This window comes from Pholis gunnellus (genome assembly GCF_910591455.1).
Source record: "Pholis gunnellus genome assembly, chromosome: 24".
Taxonomy (NCBI): Eukaryota; Metazoa; Chordata; class Actinopteri; order Perciformes; family Pholidae; genus Pholis; species Pholis gunnellus.
Window position 1 is genome coordinate 1,823,246 of NC_136551.1, and position 20,426 is coordinate 1,843,671.

At 40.4% G+C, this 20,426-nt stretch overlaps 2 protein-coding genes across 3 annotated transcripts; both read right to left on the reverse strand.

Moving 5' to 3' along the window:
- Positions 1-2,200: 2,200 nt before the first annotated feature.
- On the reverse strand, positions 2,201-2,989 carry LOC306715416 (leucine-rich repeat-containing protein 3-like; the record flags this gene model as incomplete). The annotated part of the gene is made up of 1 exon (XM_079185780.1): positions 2,201-2,989. The coding sequence occupies one exon, from the start codon at positions 2,987-2,989 to the stop codon at positions 2,201-2,203; it is 789 nt and encodes a 262-aa protein (XP_079041906.1).
- Positions 2,990-10,256: 7,267 nt separating this feature from the next.
- LOC306715592 (poly(rC)-binding protein 3-like) lies at positions 10,257-18,396 on the reverse strand (the record flags this gene model as incomplete). Of its 2 annotated transcripts, none has more annotated exons than XM_079186009.1 (12): positions 10,257-10,311; positions 10,902-11,071; positions 11,883-11,935; positions 12,444-12,522; positions 13,719-13,760; positions 15,262-15,336; positions 16,321-16,449; positions 16,694-16,825; positions 17,835-17,951; positions 18,032-18,064; positions 18,156-18,179; positions 18,322-18,396. In XM_079186009.1, 12 exons carry the CDS (start codon positions 18,394-18,396, stop codon positions 10,257-10,259), a joined length of 984 nt encoding a protein of 327 aa, XP_079042135.1. The 2 variants fall into 2 exon arrangements, with proteins under 2 accessions (XP_079042135.1, XP_079042134.1); XM_079186008.1 differs by having other exon boundaries at positions 12,444-12,519; positions 15,193-15,336.
- Between the last annotated feature and the right edge of the window lie 2,030 nt (positions 18,397-20,426).

A 20,426-nucleotide genomic window follows, 5' to 3' on the forward strand; every position in this document is an offset into this window, starting at 1 on the left:
TCCCTTGAGTTATAATTCATGAGTAAACAACTGGGAGCACAGAGAAAACATGGAGAAGAATTGAGCACTATACAGTACATCTGTGTGCTGAAGTTAGAGGCTCTATCCTGCTCTGTATGGGGTCGGATGGAATGAAATAAGTCTGATCTGTACATTTTATTTTACTAATCTTAAACTACGGTCTAGGACTGGAGCAAGTGTAGAAAAATATAGATGCGAGTCATTTCTGCTGCTTATGTAACTCTAATGAAGTGCCACGCAGAGAGACACCCTGACCTCAGCTGTACCCGGCTAATTAATATCATTCGGTTGATTAGGATGTGCGCTGCGGCCCTTGGGGCTTATAAAACAAAGTGATGTGGACTATGATTCAAGTTGTGACCGTTTTGACAGGAGAGATAGTGTCGAGGCTTCAAGGTCAGCATTAGATATTAAAGAAAATATATTAAGTGGAAGAAACCAGAAGACAGGCCACACGTTTATGCCCATAAAATACAGCAAATCAACCAATATTTATGGGCCACCAGTGCTGTTAAACTGTATTAAAGCTGTTTTCACATCAACGTGGCAGCACCATTCTGTAGCTGTATTATATTATATGTATTATAAGAACAGGAAGGAAACTGGACACCAGAACGGCGCATATTTCGTCATATAAGAATGGCTCACCTGCAGCATACGCCAACAAAGTTTTGTAGCTTCTGGGTTCACTTCCGGGTTATGCTTTTTTTTGTTGTTTTTCCCTCGGGTTCCAGCTAGTTCCCTGTGCTGCATGAAGTCATGAGCAACAGTATTCACTTTGTCAAAGAACAGGATGCTTTCATCCTCTCCCTGACCCTGATGATGTCCAGTATCAACTGCAGCTGTAACTCATTGAGCTGCAGTGCGAGTTGTGCAGCCGACATCAGCAGCTCTCTCTTGTGAACTTTTACCGGCAGCGGGATAAAAGCGTGTTCCCAGAAATGCTAAAGTTTGCAAAGAAAATGCTGAGCTTGTTTGATTCCACATATTGAGCAGGCGTTCTCTGTTATGAACTTGATCTCAATCTTTTGAGGTTTAGAGGAACTGATCCTGCACCGTGACATAGGTTTATAATACAACAAACTACAACCAACCCCATTTCAAGATATGAATACTGCTTGGATTTTTATTTGCAATGGTAATAGCTGTCATTGATGACGATATTATCACATCTCTCTTCCATTAAAAAGAAAAGGTACACATGTGACACGTATGTGCATCTAGATAAATGTCAGTGGGGAGTTCAGAATCAAAAATAAACAAACCATCCACTCCTGCAACAATTAATTTTTTTGTCCCTGTATTTTCTTTTTTTTCAGGAAAAGTTTCCGTAAAACCTGAGAAACAGGTGGACTAGTTGGTATACATCTTGAACAAAGCTGCATAGTGTCTTTTTATTCAATTACATTTTTTTCTCCATGTTTTTCACTTCAGTTATTCCTCATATCTGGCTGGGCGTTTTATTATCCTTCCACTGCATTGCTGTTTTATGCTGTTGCATGCTCTTCACTTGTTGCTGCCTGATCCTCTGTTGATCCCTGAGTGACGGATGTCAATGCATGTCGTGTCTCTTCCATATTGTGTGGTTGTTGAGTTTTACATTGTGCTTGTGGGCTTGTAGTTTCAGAAGGAGTCTCTGTATCCTCGGTGAGGCACCTCCAGTTGGTTTCTTGAATATCGACACCAGCGGCTTGTTTATCCTCTGCTTGAGGACTCCACAGCACCGATTACGTTAGTCGGAAAGAGGGTTATAAGAACTGTTTGCTAACCTTTTTCTGTGCACTGAAAGAACACTTTTCATGTGAATAATTAAATGAGATCCGATATGAGAACCAACGATATGGTACCATAGACTTGAGTTTCATTATAATATACAAATTTGTTGTCTTCAATCATTAATAGTGAAATATTATTATAATAAATACAGTAAACCAGTAATAATTATCAGTGAATAGTGTATAGTAGTAGGCAATATTTAATACATAGTAATTTACAGTATTTTACTATAAAACACAATTGGTGTCTTACTCCAAAAGATATTTTCACTATCACTGTAAACCACTTAATGCATATCAGGGTAACGCAGTTGTACTGTAAAACATCATCACAGCTATAAATCGATGATTTTGGTAACTTAGTGGCAACAGTTTTATCTACAGTACATCTTTACTCAGACACACTAAAACACACTGCTGGCTGTGTCGTACTCCTTGCTAATGTGGGAAGTGCTGGGCAGGGACTTGAGGTACTCCATGTGCCTCCTGGCGTCCTCCTGGTTGTGTTTGATGTAGTACACGATGTAAGCCGTCACCATGGAGAACCAGCAGAACATGGCCACAAACATGGCCACATCTGTAGTCTTGTGGTGGAAATTGCAAAAGTTGATCCCAGAGTCCAGTACTTGGATCACCGCTTGTCCCACGTACTCCTCCTGCACCGATGTGGAGCAGCTGACGTCGTTCACCGTCTCGGGGTCGAGCCTCAGCTCCCTCAGCGCCTCCTGCAAAGAGCACTCGCAGTGCCAGGGGTTGTGGGATAACCGGACGCGAGCGTGGAACTTGGCGAAGGTGTCCTTGGGGAGGCTGCTAAGGTGGTTGTTTGAAAGATCCAAAGTCTGCAGGCTCTCGGAAATTCCTTGAAAGGCGCCGACCTCCACGCTCTCAATGGCGTTGTGAGATAAGTTCAGTTCCCTGAGGCGATGGAGGTCTGTGAAGGTCTCTTTTGGGATGTTTCTGATCCGGTTAGATGAAAGCAGGAGAACGACTGTGTCCTTGGGCAAGTTCAGAGGGATGTTCTCCAGGTTGCGTGAGGTGCACTGCACCACCACACCGTTCCTGTCCGTGCAGTGACAGTTGTTGGGGCACGCATACGCAGTCATACTCGCAGACAGAAGCCATGTTCCCACTAACAAAAGAGAAGCACAGGAGGGAGGTTTTATAGATGACCTGCACCTGTGAGAGGCCCCCATTAGCGGACTGAAATCAGCCCTTCGCTAAAACAATGCAAGAAGTTTGCATTGGTGGGGTGTGTTGCTTACCAGTGAGACATGAAATATATCCAGGAAGTCCAGTTGACTTTAAAGTAGTTTGTTGCGCTCAGAGACTCGGTTTTACGACTCAGCCTTGAATGACAAGTTGCGTCTCAGCAAAAGTTAAACCAGGTATAACTTTCTTGCCAGACGACCCTGCAGTTTTTCGCTGGAGCCCTCTACGTTGGCATCGTGGCACTGGGCTGAACGTTTTTCATGCAGAGGTAAAGTCAGTCAAAACACGGCCTTCGTCTCAGCATTAATGGAGAAAGTTGCATCCTCAGGGCACTTTTCAATGTTCACTCTGACATCATTGTTCATCATTGTGTCCTTGAGCAAGACACTTATCCCCCAAATTGCTCCCGTAGCTGTGCCTACGGTGTAATAGCATCTGAATTGTAAGTCGCTTTGGATAAAAGCGTCTGCTGTAATGTAATGTAATTTATCTCAACATATGGAAAACTAAGCCCCGATGCAACTCAAAAAGAAGCAAATGTCCAAAGGTTTGCATACTAGCTATGAGATGTCAGTGCTACGCAGCTGAGGAGGAAGGGGAAGGGGAAGTCATCTCAGTGGATCCAGGGTGGAAGGGGCATGTGTTCATGGCTGACTGGAAGAAACCTGTGATAGAAAGAGAGGGAGGTAAAAAGATGGAGAGACAAAAGGTGAGATACAGAAAATGTCAAAGCTTGTCAGGAATCAATTTGTTTTGTATTTTTGCTAAGTCTAAAAATGTCAAAATTCACATCTATTATCTTCATATATGCTTTTGACAGTTGTGTTAATTTTCTGGCCATATCATTTTCGAGTGAACTTTCAACAACACCTCCCCTTATCAGATGCTTTCCTCCTCAGAGGAAAAGCTAGTAAAGTTCAAAATTATCATCATAATGGCATGTTTCCATAGCATGAGTCCCTTTGCTCAGCATCTGTCCCTTTGAGAAGATACCATTAAACAAGGTGTGTGTTCATCAATATGCAGCAGATGAACTTTCAAAGAGTGATTTGTGATTAAATAAAAACGTTCTACTTTTTAAGATTAACAGAGATGCATAGGAGCGGTAAAGGTCAGAATCCAAATCAAAACGACTACGAACAATGGAAGATAACGAGACGTTGTGATGTTCAGTTTCCGATTTCTCCAGGAGTCATAGAATAATAATAATAAGCTAAATTTCACTGTAAAAAACTTCAAAGGAATATTATAGAAATATATTTGGAGGTGCAAAATACAGATAATCAAGAGCCAGGCAGCATGAATCATTTAAGTATATTTTAGGATTTTAAATGTAATACAATCCTCTATCTTAATTAAATCAATATTTGTGTTTGTTTTGGACATTTGAAGATGTCACCTCAGGCTCTGATAAACCCCAAATGGTCTGGACTATGTAATTAATCAATCTAGAAACATATTGCATGATTAATCAAAAAGGAAAATAAATAGTTGCAGCCAATTTCTTAAAGTTCACTTAAGAATATTAAAAGATTTGTCTTACACAGCATTTGTCTGCAGTGACAAATCAATAACCCTATAAATTCTGACGCCCATGGTGACAAAATACAATCTTAAAATGACCACCAGCGAAAGAAAGAAAGAAAGAAAGAAAGAAAGAAAGAGAGTTTATATTGCTATTTGAGTGGACACCTACCTGATAGCTCCACTCTGTCCGGCTCACATCAACGTGTATTCACGGGGGTTCTTGTCTTTGATTAAATATCCAAGAATAAATGAATAAACCGGAGAAAACCTCAAATCAGTCTTTGCAAATAAACGCACGTCTGCGGCACTAATCAGAGATTACAGTTCAGGAGTCCGGATCCAAATGTTTGAACGCAGTTTGCAACCTCGTGTCAGTGCAGGTTTGCAGCAGCTGTGTGTCGGTTGGTGTGTGGATATGCGCAGAGGCGCAGCAGCTGCACCGCTGTGGTCCCGTTTAAAGCCTCTGATCAGTAATTCAAATAAAATAAAACATGAAAGCATCCCACTGGAGCTCCTCTACCTCAGTTGTCCCTGAACCCCATTTAGTTTGCCCCTCCTGTCACACTCTGTCATTCTTCATAAACATTGATTACAATTGTCCTGCCCTGATGAAGGACTTCGATAGAGACCACTTTACAGCCGCGGTGACGAAGGTAGTCCCAGCTGTATCGCAGTGACGTAAAGGTCACCTGAATGCAGCCAGCGCTTTGCAAAACACCTGCATGATTAAATGTGCAGAGTTCAGCCCTGTCAATTTAGCTGAAAGGCAGACTCATTGATTGTATTGACTACTGAAGCATAACCTGTCCCAGGTAAAAGAGTTACTTCATATTCTCGTTTAAGATACTTGAGACTGGCCAAGCCATTTGTTTATCATTCTAACTAATCTCTATCGGTCTCCTGGCAGACTTCCTGACTCTTAGATAAATTCCTGCTTCTCCCCAAAACGATATGGGGCTAAGCCAATTTAGGGAACCTTTGTCGGGTAAGCATTATGGACTGTCCTAACTCTTGAGACATATTTAACGTCAACAGACTTCCTCTGAGTAGAGCCATATTTTCAACATCATTCTGCCCCATCTGCACTTCCTGCCTGCTTTGTTACAGATGACATTGTGAAGAGACTCTGAAAGCAGCACTGCGCTGCCCTACAGTATATATTGACCTCTTCAAAGCCACGCTCAGTACATTTCATAATGTTTCCCCGCTACAGAGACTATCTGACATTGCATTGCTCACTCTGCAATTGCTCTGCACTAGCAGCAAAAAGGCCAGGGATGTCATCACACTTTTCGACTTGCACATTGTCTCCCTCATTGCTTTGACATCAGTCTTTTGCATTATACAGAAGGTTGTCTGTAAGTAGCTTACAGCATTGCTGAGTGAAGGCATGGACCAACTCCAACGTTGAAGCCGAGCCAACGTAGGGGCAGAGAACGCTTTTACGTTTTGGGACAAGCTCAGTCGGTCGAACCCTTATTGAACCGTTATGGGAGGTAAATTGACTGAGGAGAGCTGATGCACAGTGTATTGGCCACTTCATTTGATGATGTCCTTTTGTTGTTATAACTTGTTCTTAGTTTTTTTTAAGAATAGAAACAAACGTGATTTTTTTTTAATGAGAACTTTAAGTGGCTTTGTGACAAATTGTAATGAGATGTTTGCTTACTTGCCCCAGTGTATATGGTTGGATATAACGGCAAAGAACGGATACATCTTTCTTAAACGCAGTAGATTACCTGATTATACTGTGAGCCTCTAATGTCATTGGGAAGCTGTATGTCACAGTCACATCATGCTATTAAATAAATCACTGGCTCCAGCTGAGTTGTGATGGTGAGGGAGTTATTTTGGGCATTGTGATTCATTTTCTGCATAGAGAATATAAAGTGACCGGCAGCTGGAGCACTTTCAAGGCTTGAATGGACATGAACATTTATGTGTTTGAGTTGACTAACCCAAAGCATACTATAGTGTATTTACCATAACCACCATATTTTGCTAACCTTAGCCACAGCCAAGTGCAGATGCTGCAAGTGAGAATCTTTTGATTAATTGTATTAATTAATTAATTGTATGACTGGTAATATTCAATTGCCCTATTCATCTAATTTGAGTGTTGAGTTCCAGCAAAATTACACATTTATCTTTGCCATACAAAAATTAACTGTATATAGTAACTATCAAAATCTCCCCAGGGGTATCTTTGCTTGAGATAGCCCATGTTAGCTCATGGTTCATCGGGTCCTAATGTGTGCACAGGGATCGTGGGGAAATGATCTGAAGTCATTCATATTCTGTAAGAGGCAGCAAAGAGAAACCAGAGAAAAACAAGTCACAGAAAGAAAAAAATGAAAGTTTATTTGTTTTTATACTTACCAACACTTTGAAATTAAAACCTATGTAATTACTCACAACTAATATAGATCTGCACATAGCAAATAAATCAATCGAAAATAGTTACGAAGTTCTATCACTTTTTTCCCCCAAACTGCAATACACACGAACAAAAGCTGAAACAAAACATGTCTAGTCATTCTTTTTTTCCTGCTGTTGCTGCCACATGGAAAGTGGATTTTAAAAAAGTGTTTTAAATAAGCTACACAGTTCTCCTGTATATCTATACTAATAATAACTGAATAAATAATTGCACATTGCACCCTATTATTGCATTAGTTGCAGTTTGTTTCAAAGTTGTAGTATACTCAGGCATATACACAAATGTAAATACAGTTTTCAAACACTGAGTAACACATGAATATCGATGTTATTGAAATCACACTGCCATAGCAACCAAATTCATATCACACAACAAGATCTTTATCAAATGCACGCGCCAACTGTGCTAATTAGCATTAGCAATCCTTGTTTTTCAATGTTTTTAATGCTTACAAAATATGTACCAATTTAAGTAAAACATTTCAATGGTACACATGCACTGATAACAGTTGTTTAAAAGCCATAATACCCTTGAGGATGTTCTTTACTGTCACAGTACTGTTGGGAAAGAATGCCCTCTTAGGTATTAGCTAACTGTTCTATAAAGCAAGTTTGCCCAAAAACATAATTTAATTGTATTCATTTGACAAACATTCCCATTGAAGTACAAGCTATGACAACTCAAAATAAAAAGAAACACAAATTCATAATTTCAATGCTAGCACTACTACTTGAGTTAACATCAAAATGTAAGAATTATTGCAGAATAATCAGACTATGCATGGTTCAGTATAGCAATACAGCATTTGTCCAATTACATAATCACATTTATGTCATCGAAGCGCTTAAGACCCAAAGTTACAGGAAAGATTGACCTATTGGCAAATATGTTGATTAAATTTCTTGCAGAGCGTTAAATGACATGATTGATACCATTCTCATCCCCTTACTCTTAATATGAAGCTACTGTTAGCAGCTGGCTAACTTAGCTTAGCATAAAGAGTTGAAACGGAGGAAACAGCTAGCCTAGCTCTGTTCAAAGGTAACACAATCTGCCTACCAGCTCCTCTAAACCTCACTAATTAAAAATGAACATGTTTTTTTAAATTTGTATGAACTAAAGTGTAAAAACAACAAATCGGTCGGTTATGAGCCGCACTGTTTCCTGATCCGGACTACTAACTGGAGTCTCTTCAAGCTGGTTGCTTGAAGTCAAGAATGTTACTTATTTCATTATATTTTAAGCCCTCTGAGTTTTATTTGCTTTCTTTGCTAAATATGAGGCTAAAACCAGTGGACAGGTAGCTTAACTTAGCGTGGAGATGGAAAAAAAAAATCTTTAGGTGCTGGTAAATAGAATTCTTATCTGACAAGAAATCGAAAAAGCATGTTTCCCAAGATATCAAACGTTTCCTTAGCTCAGCATATGGCTAGCAATAAAACAGAAGTAGTGGTATGTATAAAGAAATTGAGACACCGGAAATGCAGAATGATGCTGTGCTGGACAGTAGATAATGTGATTCGACAATAACATTCAACAGCTGTATTATGTCAAAACTTAATTGAGCTCAGCTGATCGGAAATGAGACGACTCAAGCCGTCCAATCGTATTTAGAGCATCCTCATCAGTAAAACACGTGAGGGATGGTTGAAATACTGAACCATACCAAATATCATCCACACCTCCCTCTCAAATTAAATACAATACGACAAAACTAACTTAGCTTAAGTTTCATGATCAACAACCAAAAAGTCATATGTGCATCACCACACCATAAATAAATACATGCTGGTTTTTACTGAAAACCAGTGACACAGGAAATGTCATCCAACCTGTCCTTTTTCAAATAAAAACAATTAAGTTGCTGACATAGTCATGACAATAAAAAGACATTCAAACCTAAAGCGTCAAATCAATCTTATGACAACAAAAAGACGAGATGAACAATCTTGAAAAAGAGACTGAGTGGTCACGTCCGCCCAGGCCCTGTGGGTTCCCCCCAATGAACCCCTGAACATTCCTTGGCCCAAAAAATACCATTCGGCTTCGTCCAAACGTTCAGGCCTCTTTGCCGTGACGAGTCGGCTTCTTCCCCTTGTTTTTCGCTCTCTCAAAAGCTTTCTCAAAGACCTCAACATTTTTCCAATACAAGGGAAGGAAGCCGAAAGGTTTGGACGCAACACTTGGCTTTTAAGTCCAACTAATTCCTCACACATCAGAGGCAGTCCAGAGTAAAGTGTTGAATAGTCTATTGCATGAGCGCCGCGTAGTTGACTAATGTGCTAAATCACAAAAGTCCTTGTACAAAACAAATACAGTATAATAAGAAGAAGTTAGTAAACAATCATTTTAATTTTCAGTTAGTGTTTTAGCCACTGATTTTTCACTAATTGCCATTCATGCATCTAAATACTAATAATCGGTTTTGATAGAAGGAGGCTATTTCGGAAAGTTTCTCATTTGGGCAGGAAGTAGGACTAGACGTGAATGGCCAAAAATGTTGAAAAAGTTTTTGGAAAAGAACGGGAGCACAAAGATATAATACTAACATTTGAAGGAACGCATACACTGAACAGGTTTACTGAAATGCACAACGACACGACATTGAACACATGCAATATAAGCAATAATGTAAATATAGGAAATCAACACGAGAAGGGAGGCTCTAGGAGTGATACCATTGGCTTAAAAGGGTCATGTGATGCAGCAAAGAGTCATGGGTAGAGATTGGATTTGTAAGTAGACAAAGATGCAAATTAGGACAAAAGCAGAACAGTCCAATTTCTTTTCTTTTCAAAATATATTATCAAAATTGAATACTTTGGCTACATCCCACCACACACTCTGCCGATAGCATCACTGCGCAGCTGTAATATGCAAATAACTACGTTCTACAAAAATTCTCAATCTTTTACAAGTTTATACTTTTAATGATGTTCTATGACGCAGCACTGACAGAAAGAAAGAGAAAGCAATAGATAGATAGAGAGAGAAAAAGAAGAAGAAAAAGATGAACACAAGTTGTTCCTAATAAACATTCAACATGCTTTAACAGAAAACTAATCAACAGAGAATTCCTTTTTGTAATTCTTATTTTTTTCTATTTAATTTGGCTCTCTGAAATAAAAATGATCGCCCAACCCTCCCTGACATATAAACAACTTTGAACCAGGGCAGGAAGGCGGTCAGGGTTTTCGGAGAGCCAGAGTCCGAAGGGCTTCATCAGGGTTGTCTGCGGTAGTCTGTCATTGGAAAGGGCCAAACGGAGGAGCCAGTCAGGGATCTCAGGATGTGGTCATGGAAGTTGGGTCGTTCCACATGGCCGCCACGTCTCTGAACCTGTAGGAGGATCATTGGGAAGTAAGCGATTAACGTCTAATTTTCCTAACAAAACAGCCTGCATTAATCCCCTGGTAGTGTTTGTGTTGTTTCTTTCAGTTGTTTGCATGTCTACATCTGTACAACTTTTTTCTCTTGACATTTCCTTTTGACTTCTTCACTCCGGACTTCACAAACTGTTCATTCCCAATTCATCCCAAACGGATGCTTGTTCAGAATACCTTGGTGTCACTTTTTGACACATCGGGTACACCTTGGTGTCACTTAGGTTAAATTAAGGAGTGTGGTTGGGTATGTTCGTTACGATTCTTCAGTTACGTAGCCTACTTTACATACAAATTTACCTTTTGGCATGAACAGCGGTCTCCTGGGTGAAAGTCCTGGGTTTGTTCACTTACGGAGCAGTTGCTCTGAGCATCTGATAACTATGGGTTGGATTGGTGTACATTGAATTTACTTGAAAGCCCGGTAGGTCTCGTACAGATGCCTCATGCGTTGGTATCAGACGCCGATGGCCAAGACATAAATTCGCTATTTGACGCTTTTTGAAATGAGATCAGGCTGGTCTTGAACAGCCATTGAGTTCTGACCTTGCATTGATGAGGTACTGGGCCAGGCTGATGTTGGCGGGGGACCCTGTGATGGTGATCTGGCGCTCCGATGACCCTTCCATGGCATTAGCAATTTTGATCTGCGCCCCAGACATCTGACGGATCTCGTTGATTTTGGTTCCCTGACGTCCGATTATGCAGCCTATTAGCTGGGAAGAAAATGGGGATGGGACTTAGGATGGCTAGAACCATGAAAGGTACCGTGAAGCTATATTCGACTGGATTCACTATGTGAGTATACGAGCCAGTCAAAGTCAGCCTTTCAGCTATAACTTTAACATTTCTTACTTTGGTCAAACAAGTCTTTTCCATTAAGGACAATCACTTTACGAAGCCGACTGCCTTTGGCTGTACTTTATCTCTGCTGTGGAGAAGGAGCTCTCAATAGTCGCAGCTGATCTGCTGTCAGATTGTATCGCTGGAAGCTTCAACAGGAAGCCACGTTAAAAGATAATAAACCAGAGTTTTTTGACATCATGGTCTAACGACATTTGTGAATTTGTGTTGTGATGGCAGTAAAATTCTGATCACTGTCGTGCTTTGTTTCTGTTTCATGCAGCTATTTCTGGATTCATCTTTCTAATCTCTATAAATGGACTTAAGAAGGAGTTGGTATATAATCACAATGTCACATTGACCTTAATGACTTTTCTGAAAAGTTTGCTGCCAAGATGTTTTAAAAGAAGTGGTTTACTTTAAGGTACGGTGGCAGAGACAAATTGACGAAAGGGCCACAAATTATCAAAACTGCTGAATAAGTGTGACAGTTTTTATTCAATACTGTCGACAATGTTGTCTTTTAAGGTGCTGGAGGCAAAATGAACCCTGTTTTCATTTAAGAAATGGAGGACCTCTCAGTTTTTGAGTGGCAAATCCTTCATTTTGGGTAAAGGTGGTGTTATCAGTCAGGGAAAATGAAAAGTATAAATCATTTTTACACATCCTGATAAATGTACTCACATCATTGGGAATGGTGAGTTCATGAGTACTGGCCTGGTTACTGGCATCCAGACCTGCTGCTGAACACAAAGAGAGGGAAGGAAGAGGACATAAAATAGAGTTTGGCACATTGATGAACTGGAGTTGTGGAGTTTTTTTTTTATTCCCTGGCTTGTGACCAGTAGCATTCTGTATCACTGGAAAGTCTGGCTCAGCCTTGAGCAGAGCCTGCATTCACTCTATAAAACTCCTATCGCCTTGACAAGTTGAATTCTACTTTCTAGAAGAGGGAAAAAAACAATCTGAGGCAGTTGCATCATTCAAAATAGGATACTAAGGGAACACCAAAGAACAAAAGAAACCTCAACATCAACAAGAGCAGACCACCAGCAGGCCATGTCAAAGATGGCAGTGCACCACAGAGACCATTAGGAGGAGAACGACAAGAAGAAGAAAGAGTAAGGACAGAGACAGGAAAAGAAGAGAGAGAGAAAAGGAGGTAGAGAATGTGTTTTGTCTCTAAAGGTAAAAACGAGAGAAGGAGCTTTGGTAAAGAGGGTCGTAGTGTAGGTGGGTACGTACCGGGGAAGGCAGGGGTGGTCTGTCCGAGGGGGGTAAAGGGGGTTTGCTGCATAGCCAACTGGTGGAGCTTGCTCAACTGCTGAGGGGGGGAGGAGGAGGTCAGCAGAGCTATGAGGTCATCGTTAAAATACACACTCGCGAACACACACACGCACGCACCCAGATATACACAAACACACAGGTCTGTCTGAAACGCTACAAGAGTAGAGAGAGGATCTGAGGAGAAGTAACAACACAGACAGATGAAGGACAAAGACCAAGACAGAGAGAGAAGAGGCTCATAGAGGACTTGGCCTGAGGCTGGGGGGGGAGCTGCAAGGATATATTAAAAACTCTGTCAGGACAATCTTCGTCTCCTTAAAACTTAATTATGTTAATTCACAATGCAGTTTCATTGCATGGAAACCAAACAAGGCTGCACCCTCACCAGCTGATAATCAATGTACTGTATATATAGAAGTGAATAAAGAAACTGCATTGGACATGCTGGACACACAAACTCTTTTTGTTCCAAGTATTACTCCCACTGCAGCCAAAGCTAGACAGGCCTGCTAAACTGTGATTGGACAATCCATGTTTGTGGGCGGGGTTAAGTGAGTTGTCAAATTGCCCATGTGACCACATTGGTTGGTTTAGGATACAGTGAGCATTGCTTTTTTTAGCTGTCAGCTTCGACTCATTTCATGTATTTTGAAGACGCTGAACTGAAATGAAATTCTTCATCGTAAAGATGTTTTGTCACATTGTGACGGAGTTGATAACTGAGTTTTAAATACTATGAAAGGGCAACTCCATCTTCAACGCGCTACCAAGCCGCCTTCTATGGCTGCTTCAGTCCAATCACTGTGTTATTCCGGTTTTGATTTTAATTTAAATGCTCTTTGTCAACTGACATTTAAGTTTTGAATGTCAGAACGTCTTTGAACATGGCAACAAAGAGAACTTTTCAAATTGGCCCAAGTTCCACCTGCGTTACTATTGGGCTGTAACATTCAGATTACCAGTTTAAAGCAGGTTCCAGTTGTTTTTTATATCCTATTGAATTAAAGCACCAGCCACCAGGCCAAGCCCCATGAGGTTTAGTGGCAAACAAAGGCCAGGTCAGAAAAGTTAGAAGAAATAGGAATTACATATCAGAAAAAAAGAGCTGTATTAATATTAACAGTTAATATTAATATGGGTAGAGAAGAAGAGAGTAAAGAGAGAACTGTGGATGCAGTGAGACAGAATTATGGAGAGAGTGCAGTGTTGACTGCCTCATGGGGTTACACTCACGTCAGGATGAGGGATGGCGTACTGTCCTTGAATGGTATAAGCCTGCAAACATGAGAAGAGCTTATTATTATCTCGTTATGTCATCGAAACAGTCCCACATAAATACTCAGGTCATGAGATTTGCATATGACAAAACTAAAACTATACAACAAAAGACTAAATATAAAAACAATTGACGTTTCTACAACACAAGCACTCTACAGACTCATTTTCATATCTTTTTAGCTGTATTTTTAGCCATATTACAAGAAAACCATGCACTATAGACTCCCTGTCATGTGCTCCTACTGTTCATCAATCAGATCCAGTTGAACTAAATCAATAAGGGATAACTCAGACAGTGGGGAAGTGACAGGGAGGGAGAGGAGCGGCCCCGACAGGAGTAATGGGACTTGCTCTATTGGATGTGAGCTTTGACCACAGAGGTCAGAACTGAGCTAAATTGTATTTTATTTATCGTCCGAGACAGCAACTAGAGCTGTAACCACAGAAAATAACATGTTAAGTCTCTGCAGAGTTCAGTAGAAGACTTCCAGACTAAGACTTTCTTAAAAATGTCCTATGTAGAAATTTGAATGAAATTTAAAAATTCAAATACTGGCTAGCTTTCCTGTTGATTGATGAGAATACTGATGATCATTTATATATTCCTAACAAGAAGCATGCTAAAGGTAGTCAAATAAAGCACTGAAGTAATTGATCAACCAATTATGAAGTCATTTATCAACAAAAATATCAAGACTTCTCTGCAGCCTGTTAATTTAATTGTTTTAACAGTCTTCTTACTCTTTGAGGACCATAAGATTAATTGATTAATAACATAATCCACATATGCATTGATGAAAATAATAACTTGTAGCTGCCCGGAGGATTGTGGTGGATGTGAGATGTTCTTTACTGGTAGCGTTTATAACCGTCTCTATCTCCCATGAATATTAGCCTCAGTGTTGTGTGGTGTTTGTCCTCATCTCCTGTCATTCACATCCAGTCCACTAGTTGTCCCTGTAGTGTTCCCTCCTTTCAAGATCACCTGATTTAACCTGCTTCCTTTTAGCTTCTCTAGCTTGTGTTTACCTGTTGCTCCCCTGTCTGGGTCACTTTTGATTTTCTTGCTTTGGCAAGTTTTTACCTCAACATGAGCAGATGTTTGTCTGCCAACAGATGTGTTAGTCCAGCTCTGCAGCCAAAATCGAGATTGGTTCTGACTTGATTCAAGTTTACTATTTAGTAAGTGAAAAGTTTTTCTGCTCTGTCCATTTAGAATTATCATGGAGTCGCCTTCGCCGCCTCTGTTCTCATCAATTAATGGGTAAGTTGTCCAGTTTCATTTAACCCAGTTCTGGTTCGAGTGGCTGCAGGTGATGGGCGACAGTGAGGGCACATTAAACAGCAGTGATGGTTTCATGCTTGTCTGGGTGGGGGGCAGTGAGGGAGGGTGGGAGGAGAAGTGAATAAAACCTGGTGAGACACTAACAGGCAGTGGCTGGTGCTGCAGTAAGAGGCTGAGGTTGGCTGTGGACGCCCCCAGTGGGTCTGCTCTTACCTGGCCACCTGAAAAAATGACAGGGGTGGAGGCAGGCTTGGGGCGGTAGGGGATGGTGGCACCTTTCGGTGGGGACTGAGGAGAGCAGAGGAGGAGAGAGTGGGGGGGGGAAGGGGTGAGATGTGGAGAGAGTGTTAGAAAGAAAGAGAGAAAGAAAGAGTTGCATAAAGTGAAACCATAGAGGGGCGGTGCCTTTAGGGAAGACATCCTGTGACACAAAAGTGCTCTTCACTGCGTGTTCATGCTGACATCAAATGTCCAAATCGTGGTTCAGTGCACAACTAAACTTGGATTTACCTGGAACATCACTTTCAACTGGATAATGATGACTCTACTGTTCATACTGTGTTTTAAAATATCTTTAAAAAGTCCACATTCTGGAGACTTACAGTCATGTCACATATCTCCTAGTATCCATGGCTGGTGCCATCATGAAGGCCCAATGGAGAACTGGCTGTGCAGATAGTTCACATTAATGGTACAAGAAAAAGAGAGACATCTACAAAGTGTGGAGCCTTTGATTAAAGCATTGTGACTTATTATGGTTTGACATGTACCTAATAGGACTGTATTGCTAGTTTCTGCTTTATTTGTAGTTGGGGAAAATGTGCTTTCCAGATTACCAAATCAAGACGTCAGAACACTCAAAAAAAAACAATCAAATGCATCATTTAGGAAATTATATTAGCAACAGATATCACAGAAATAGATTTATTATTATTATTAGAGAGCACCTGATACAGCAGATCTAACGTCTAGCTGTGTTAAAGTTATATTCCTTGCTAGTATATAGTTGCCGTTTTCATTGTGAGTGGATGAGTCCGCCATTCGTATTGCCTTCACATGGACAGGTACTTAACAGGAAATGATGCAGCATGTAATGTTGTGCTTTTTGCTCATGGCATGACTTAAATGAAAGTGAGTTTATGTGGCTGAAATCTTAACTAATCCTAACTGCAGGCAAACTACTACATCTTCCATATCAGGCTTTTTAATCCAAGCATACTGTATGTTCAGTGTAAATAACACTTCCTTCATTTCCCCTCCTCCCTTCTGTACCTCAAGCATCACCACACATATCTGTTTGACACACTGGATGATGGCTTCTGGGGCCCCTGAGATCGTCACTGCTCTCTCAGTGGAGTTGGGGAGCATATCACCTGCAACCTGGACCTGAGCTCCTGTGGACTAAAGGTAAGAAGAACAGTTATTCAATCTGAATTTGTATTAGGAAATATGCACAAAGCATACGGGATTATGCAGGATTTAAAGTTTATATGAACGATGACTATAATGTCTCACAGCTGCACCAATTAAAAAGAAGTATTCTGGTTAGTTCAATCCCTTCAAAACAGGAGAACTGCCTCTAGAATCTGTTAATATCTCAATTTGTATGGTATTTGAGATCATTAGTATAGATTTGAGACTCTACCTCTCTCATTTCTTTGATTTTGGAGCCTCCTTTGCCGATGAGTGAGCCACACTGGCTGGCCGGGACAACGAGCCTCAGGGTCACAGGGGGTTTACTGGTGGCTGGACTGTTGCTCATAGAGTTGATTATATCCTGAGGGCAGGAAAGACCAGGTGTTATCAGACGAACGCATTTGTTACTGGATCGGAAGTTTTGGCTTTAGAGAAATCCACCTTCATGCATGTTTGCTGCATCGGTAGAGAAAACTCTCGCTTGGATGTGTTTGTAGAGTGTAGTTCTGCTGCTTTAACTTAAGTTATTGTGCTGTCACCTCTTCCAAACTGGTATAAATGCACTCGTTCCTAGCACAGGTTCACGTGTAGTGTTTCGGAGACTCTCCGGGTTGGTGTGCTGATTCGGCACCCAAATGAAAACACAGTACTGGCCCACTTTCAAAGGGTGCTGCAAGGTTAGATCAGCACATTTCTGTCCTACATATCGGGGCCCAGCCTGCTTTGTATTCCATTTAGGGACGAGTCAGTACAGACAATGAAGCATGCTGGTGGTGGGATGTAACTAAGTACTGATACTAGAGTACTGCACTTAAGGGCAAATCTGAGGTACTTGTACTGTACTTGAGTATTTTCTTTTCATGCAAATTTCTATTTGTACTTTCATTTTAAGAATGCAAAACATCTCATAATTCCATCTTCTAAAATGTGAGGATTTTTTCGACAATTTTGTATTGGGACAAAACTCACATTGTGAAAGAGTCACTATTTTCTGAAACCTTATAAACAAAACAATCAATCAAATCGATTTAATGGAGAAAATAATCAGCAGATTACTCTGTAAGGAAAACAATTAGTTGCTGTGAATACAAAATAGTTAAAAATGAACTTCACAACAAACCAACTACCACAATAAGAAGCTGCTTTTACATGAATGCATGAATAATATTATTAATCTAATTATGAAATACATTTATTTGATTACTTTTACTGATTTTCAATGCAGGACTTTTGCTTGTAACGGTGTTTACAGTGTATTTGTACTTTTACTGAAGTAAAGTATCTGCATACTTCCACCACTGCAGCATCCCCGGTGCCATTGACTCAGTATCATGTGGTATTTTGTAGTGTTTATATGATGAATGTTATACCTCCTCAAACTTGTAGGCTATCATGGCAAAGGCCTTGAAAATAGCATCTGTTGGCCCGGTGATGGTGACTATCCGCTCAGGGCAATTCCCCTCTGAGATGTTGATGCGGGCTCCACTCTACAGGACAAAAACACATAATTATGAGAGGAGAAACACATAAAGTGTATCAAAAATATTTGCAGAAAAGTTCTACTTACGTCTTCACGCATTTTCTTCACCGTTTCTCCTTTCTGGAGGTAGAGAAAAGGACGCATTAAGATCTATTTCCCACAGGCGTTATGATGCTTTACATGGTCTGCTTGTTGTGTCTGTGATAAATACCTTTCCTATGATGCTTCCAACCTCCTGCAGAAACACAAACAAACATGGTTGAGTGTATTTGTGCCACAGGGAGCCTTGAAACAATCTATTTTCTGATAATTGGAAAGAAAAGCAAGAATAATAAAGTCACTGAAGAGCCCAGTGACCCTCTTTTGTGTTTTTGTACCTTGCCGTGCATCAGCAGCCTGATGGTGAGGGTCACATTCAGTCCACCTTCTGATTGGACCTTGATGGGCTCCATGTCGGGATTGGATGTGAAGGAAGGGGCGTGGTCACGTGAGAGAGGAGTTCAAGGGCCAAATGCGAGTGTGATGGTGGAGTCAGCCAACCGGTCACCTGCCAGAGAGGAAAGATACAGACACACCTGCTGAGATTAGATGCTGCTTTATTTTACCAAGGAACTTTTAGTTCGTACTTTCTGACTTCCCTCTTGTCTCTGTCATCATCCCAAAGCTTATTGGTTTATGTGAGGGAGTAAAACTTTAGAAATCAGCCACAAACATTGTGTTTTATTACTTCAGTTGTGTGCTTATATGTTGCATATTTCTCATATTACCAGACGGTCAACACGGGGCCTTCGATTAGTAAAACTGCACAGGAAGAGGGAGGAGAATGGGATAACTGGGGCCCAGTGTCTGATTTTTATTCCTGGGGTAAAAAGACTCTTTTCAATCTCTGTTACAAACCACTAGACCGTCTCTGTGCTACAAAATAGTCTACAATGAAAGCCATTGAAATGTAGGTCAGCATATTTCTCTTCAGCCATCAAACAGTGAGCGCCATATTTATTTTTATCAAGCCCATTGCAGCTGAACCCATCTAATTCTGGCTGACGAGTGATGTAATGAGTCAAGCAAGACTTCAGTTTGCAGAGCGACCACAAGAGGGCGCTGCGGTCCTGACGGTGGATCTGTCATTCACCGCAGTCAGGGCTGGTTTATTTTAATCTGGTGCACATTTGAAACTTGTTTTGTGAATAAGTCACTCAGAAATGTCTTGATCTGGCATTTATATAACGAGATTTCAGATGGTTGCAGCACCCTGCTTTAGTTAATGGCTCTAAATTATGACAAAAATAACTACATTTAAATGATTTCTACTATATTTGAATACATTATCCTCTTATTAGAAGGGGAAACACATTTAGAGTGTAAGACTGCAATGAAGTCAGTTTTTAAGCTGAAATAATGATTGTAGATGATGAGCTTAACTTTTCAAATGATAAAAATATGAATTAATGGAATACGATCTTATACCAGATTCTAAGGGCACAGAGACGGGTGAAAATGAGAATTTAACAGAATTTATTTGAGAGATTTCCTATTTGTAGTCTGTACCAAATAAATAAAGATGCAGGGCGTCACGTAATACAATAATATGTTAAAACATATTGATTATTTAGCTCTATTTCACACCATGAACCTTCACATCTAATGCGATAGTTTGCTTCATGTTTATGATAAAACATTCGGAAAGAAACCGAACTAAATATGAGTTGAATCATATTTTTTGTTGTCGGCTGAAAGCGAATATGTGGAAAAGAAAAGCTGCTGCAGCGGCTGACCTTGACTGAAGAGACGGATAATGTCACCATCTGCCAATCAGAGGCATTGTTGCTATGTGGAAATGGAAATGATTTTTTTCTTTCCCTCCCTCCCCTCTGTGATCTCTAATTAGCTGATTAAGTCTCGACGAAATGAGGATAATTAGAATCAGTCAAACAAAATCCATGAAATGATCGGACCGGTAGTCCAATCATTTCACGGGTTGTGAAAAGGTCGATGTTCCAGTCGTTGACTCTTCCGTCACCGCGTTCACCAACACAATGAGTCTAATTTAACACACTGCTCTAAATGCTGCTCAGGTTCTGTAAACACACATCTATCTTCATAGATTGTTGGCTCTGCACTGTGTCGGCCTATAGGGGCAGGAAATGCCCTTATTCTATATAAAGCAAGATCCCGAACATGCTGAGCATTGAAGATTATGTCAGTACTTTAAGTTTAGGAGTATTTTTCATTTTTTACAGAGAAGTCATGGTTTATTCTCTTGTATTTGTCTTATGAACCGTGCAGAACAAGCTCTTAGCTTCAGTAAAGTAAGTTTTACTTTATGTAAATGCAGCTACAACTATGAAAATGATTTTCATTATCAATTCATCATTTATCTCCTCCAATAAGAGAGTCATGTTTTTGTCTATAAAACGTTATTTCACAATGCAATCAGTCCTTTTGTGTGACCAACAGTCCAAACTCAAAGTTATTCAGTTTA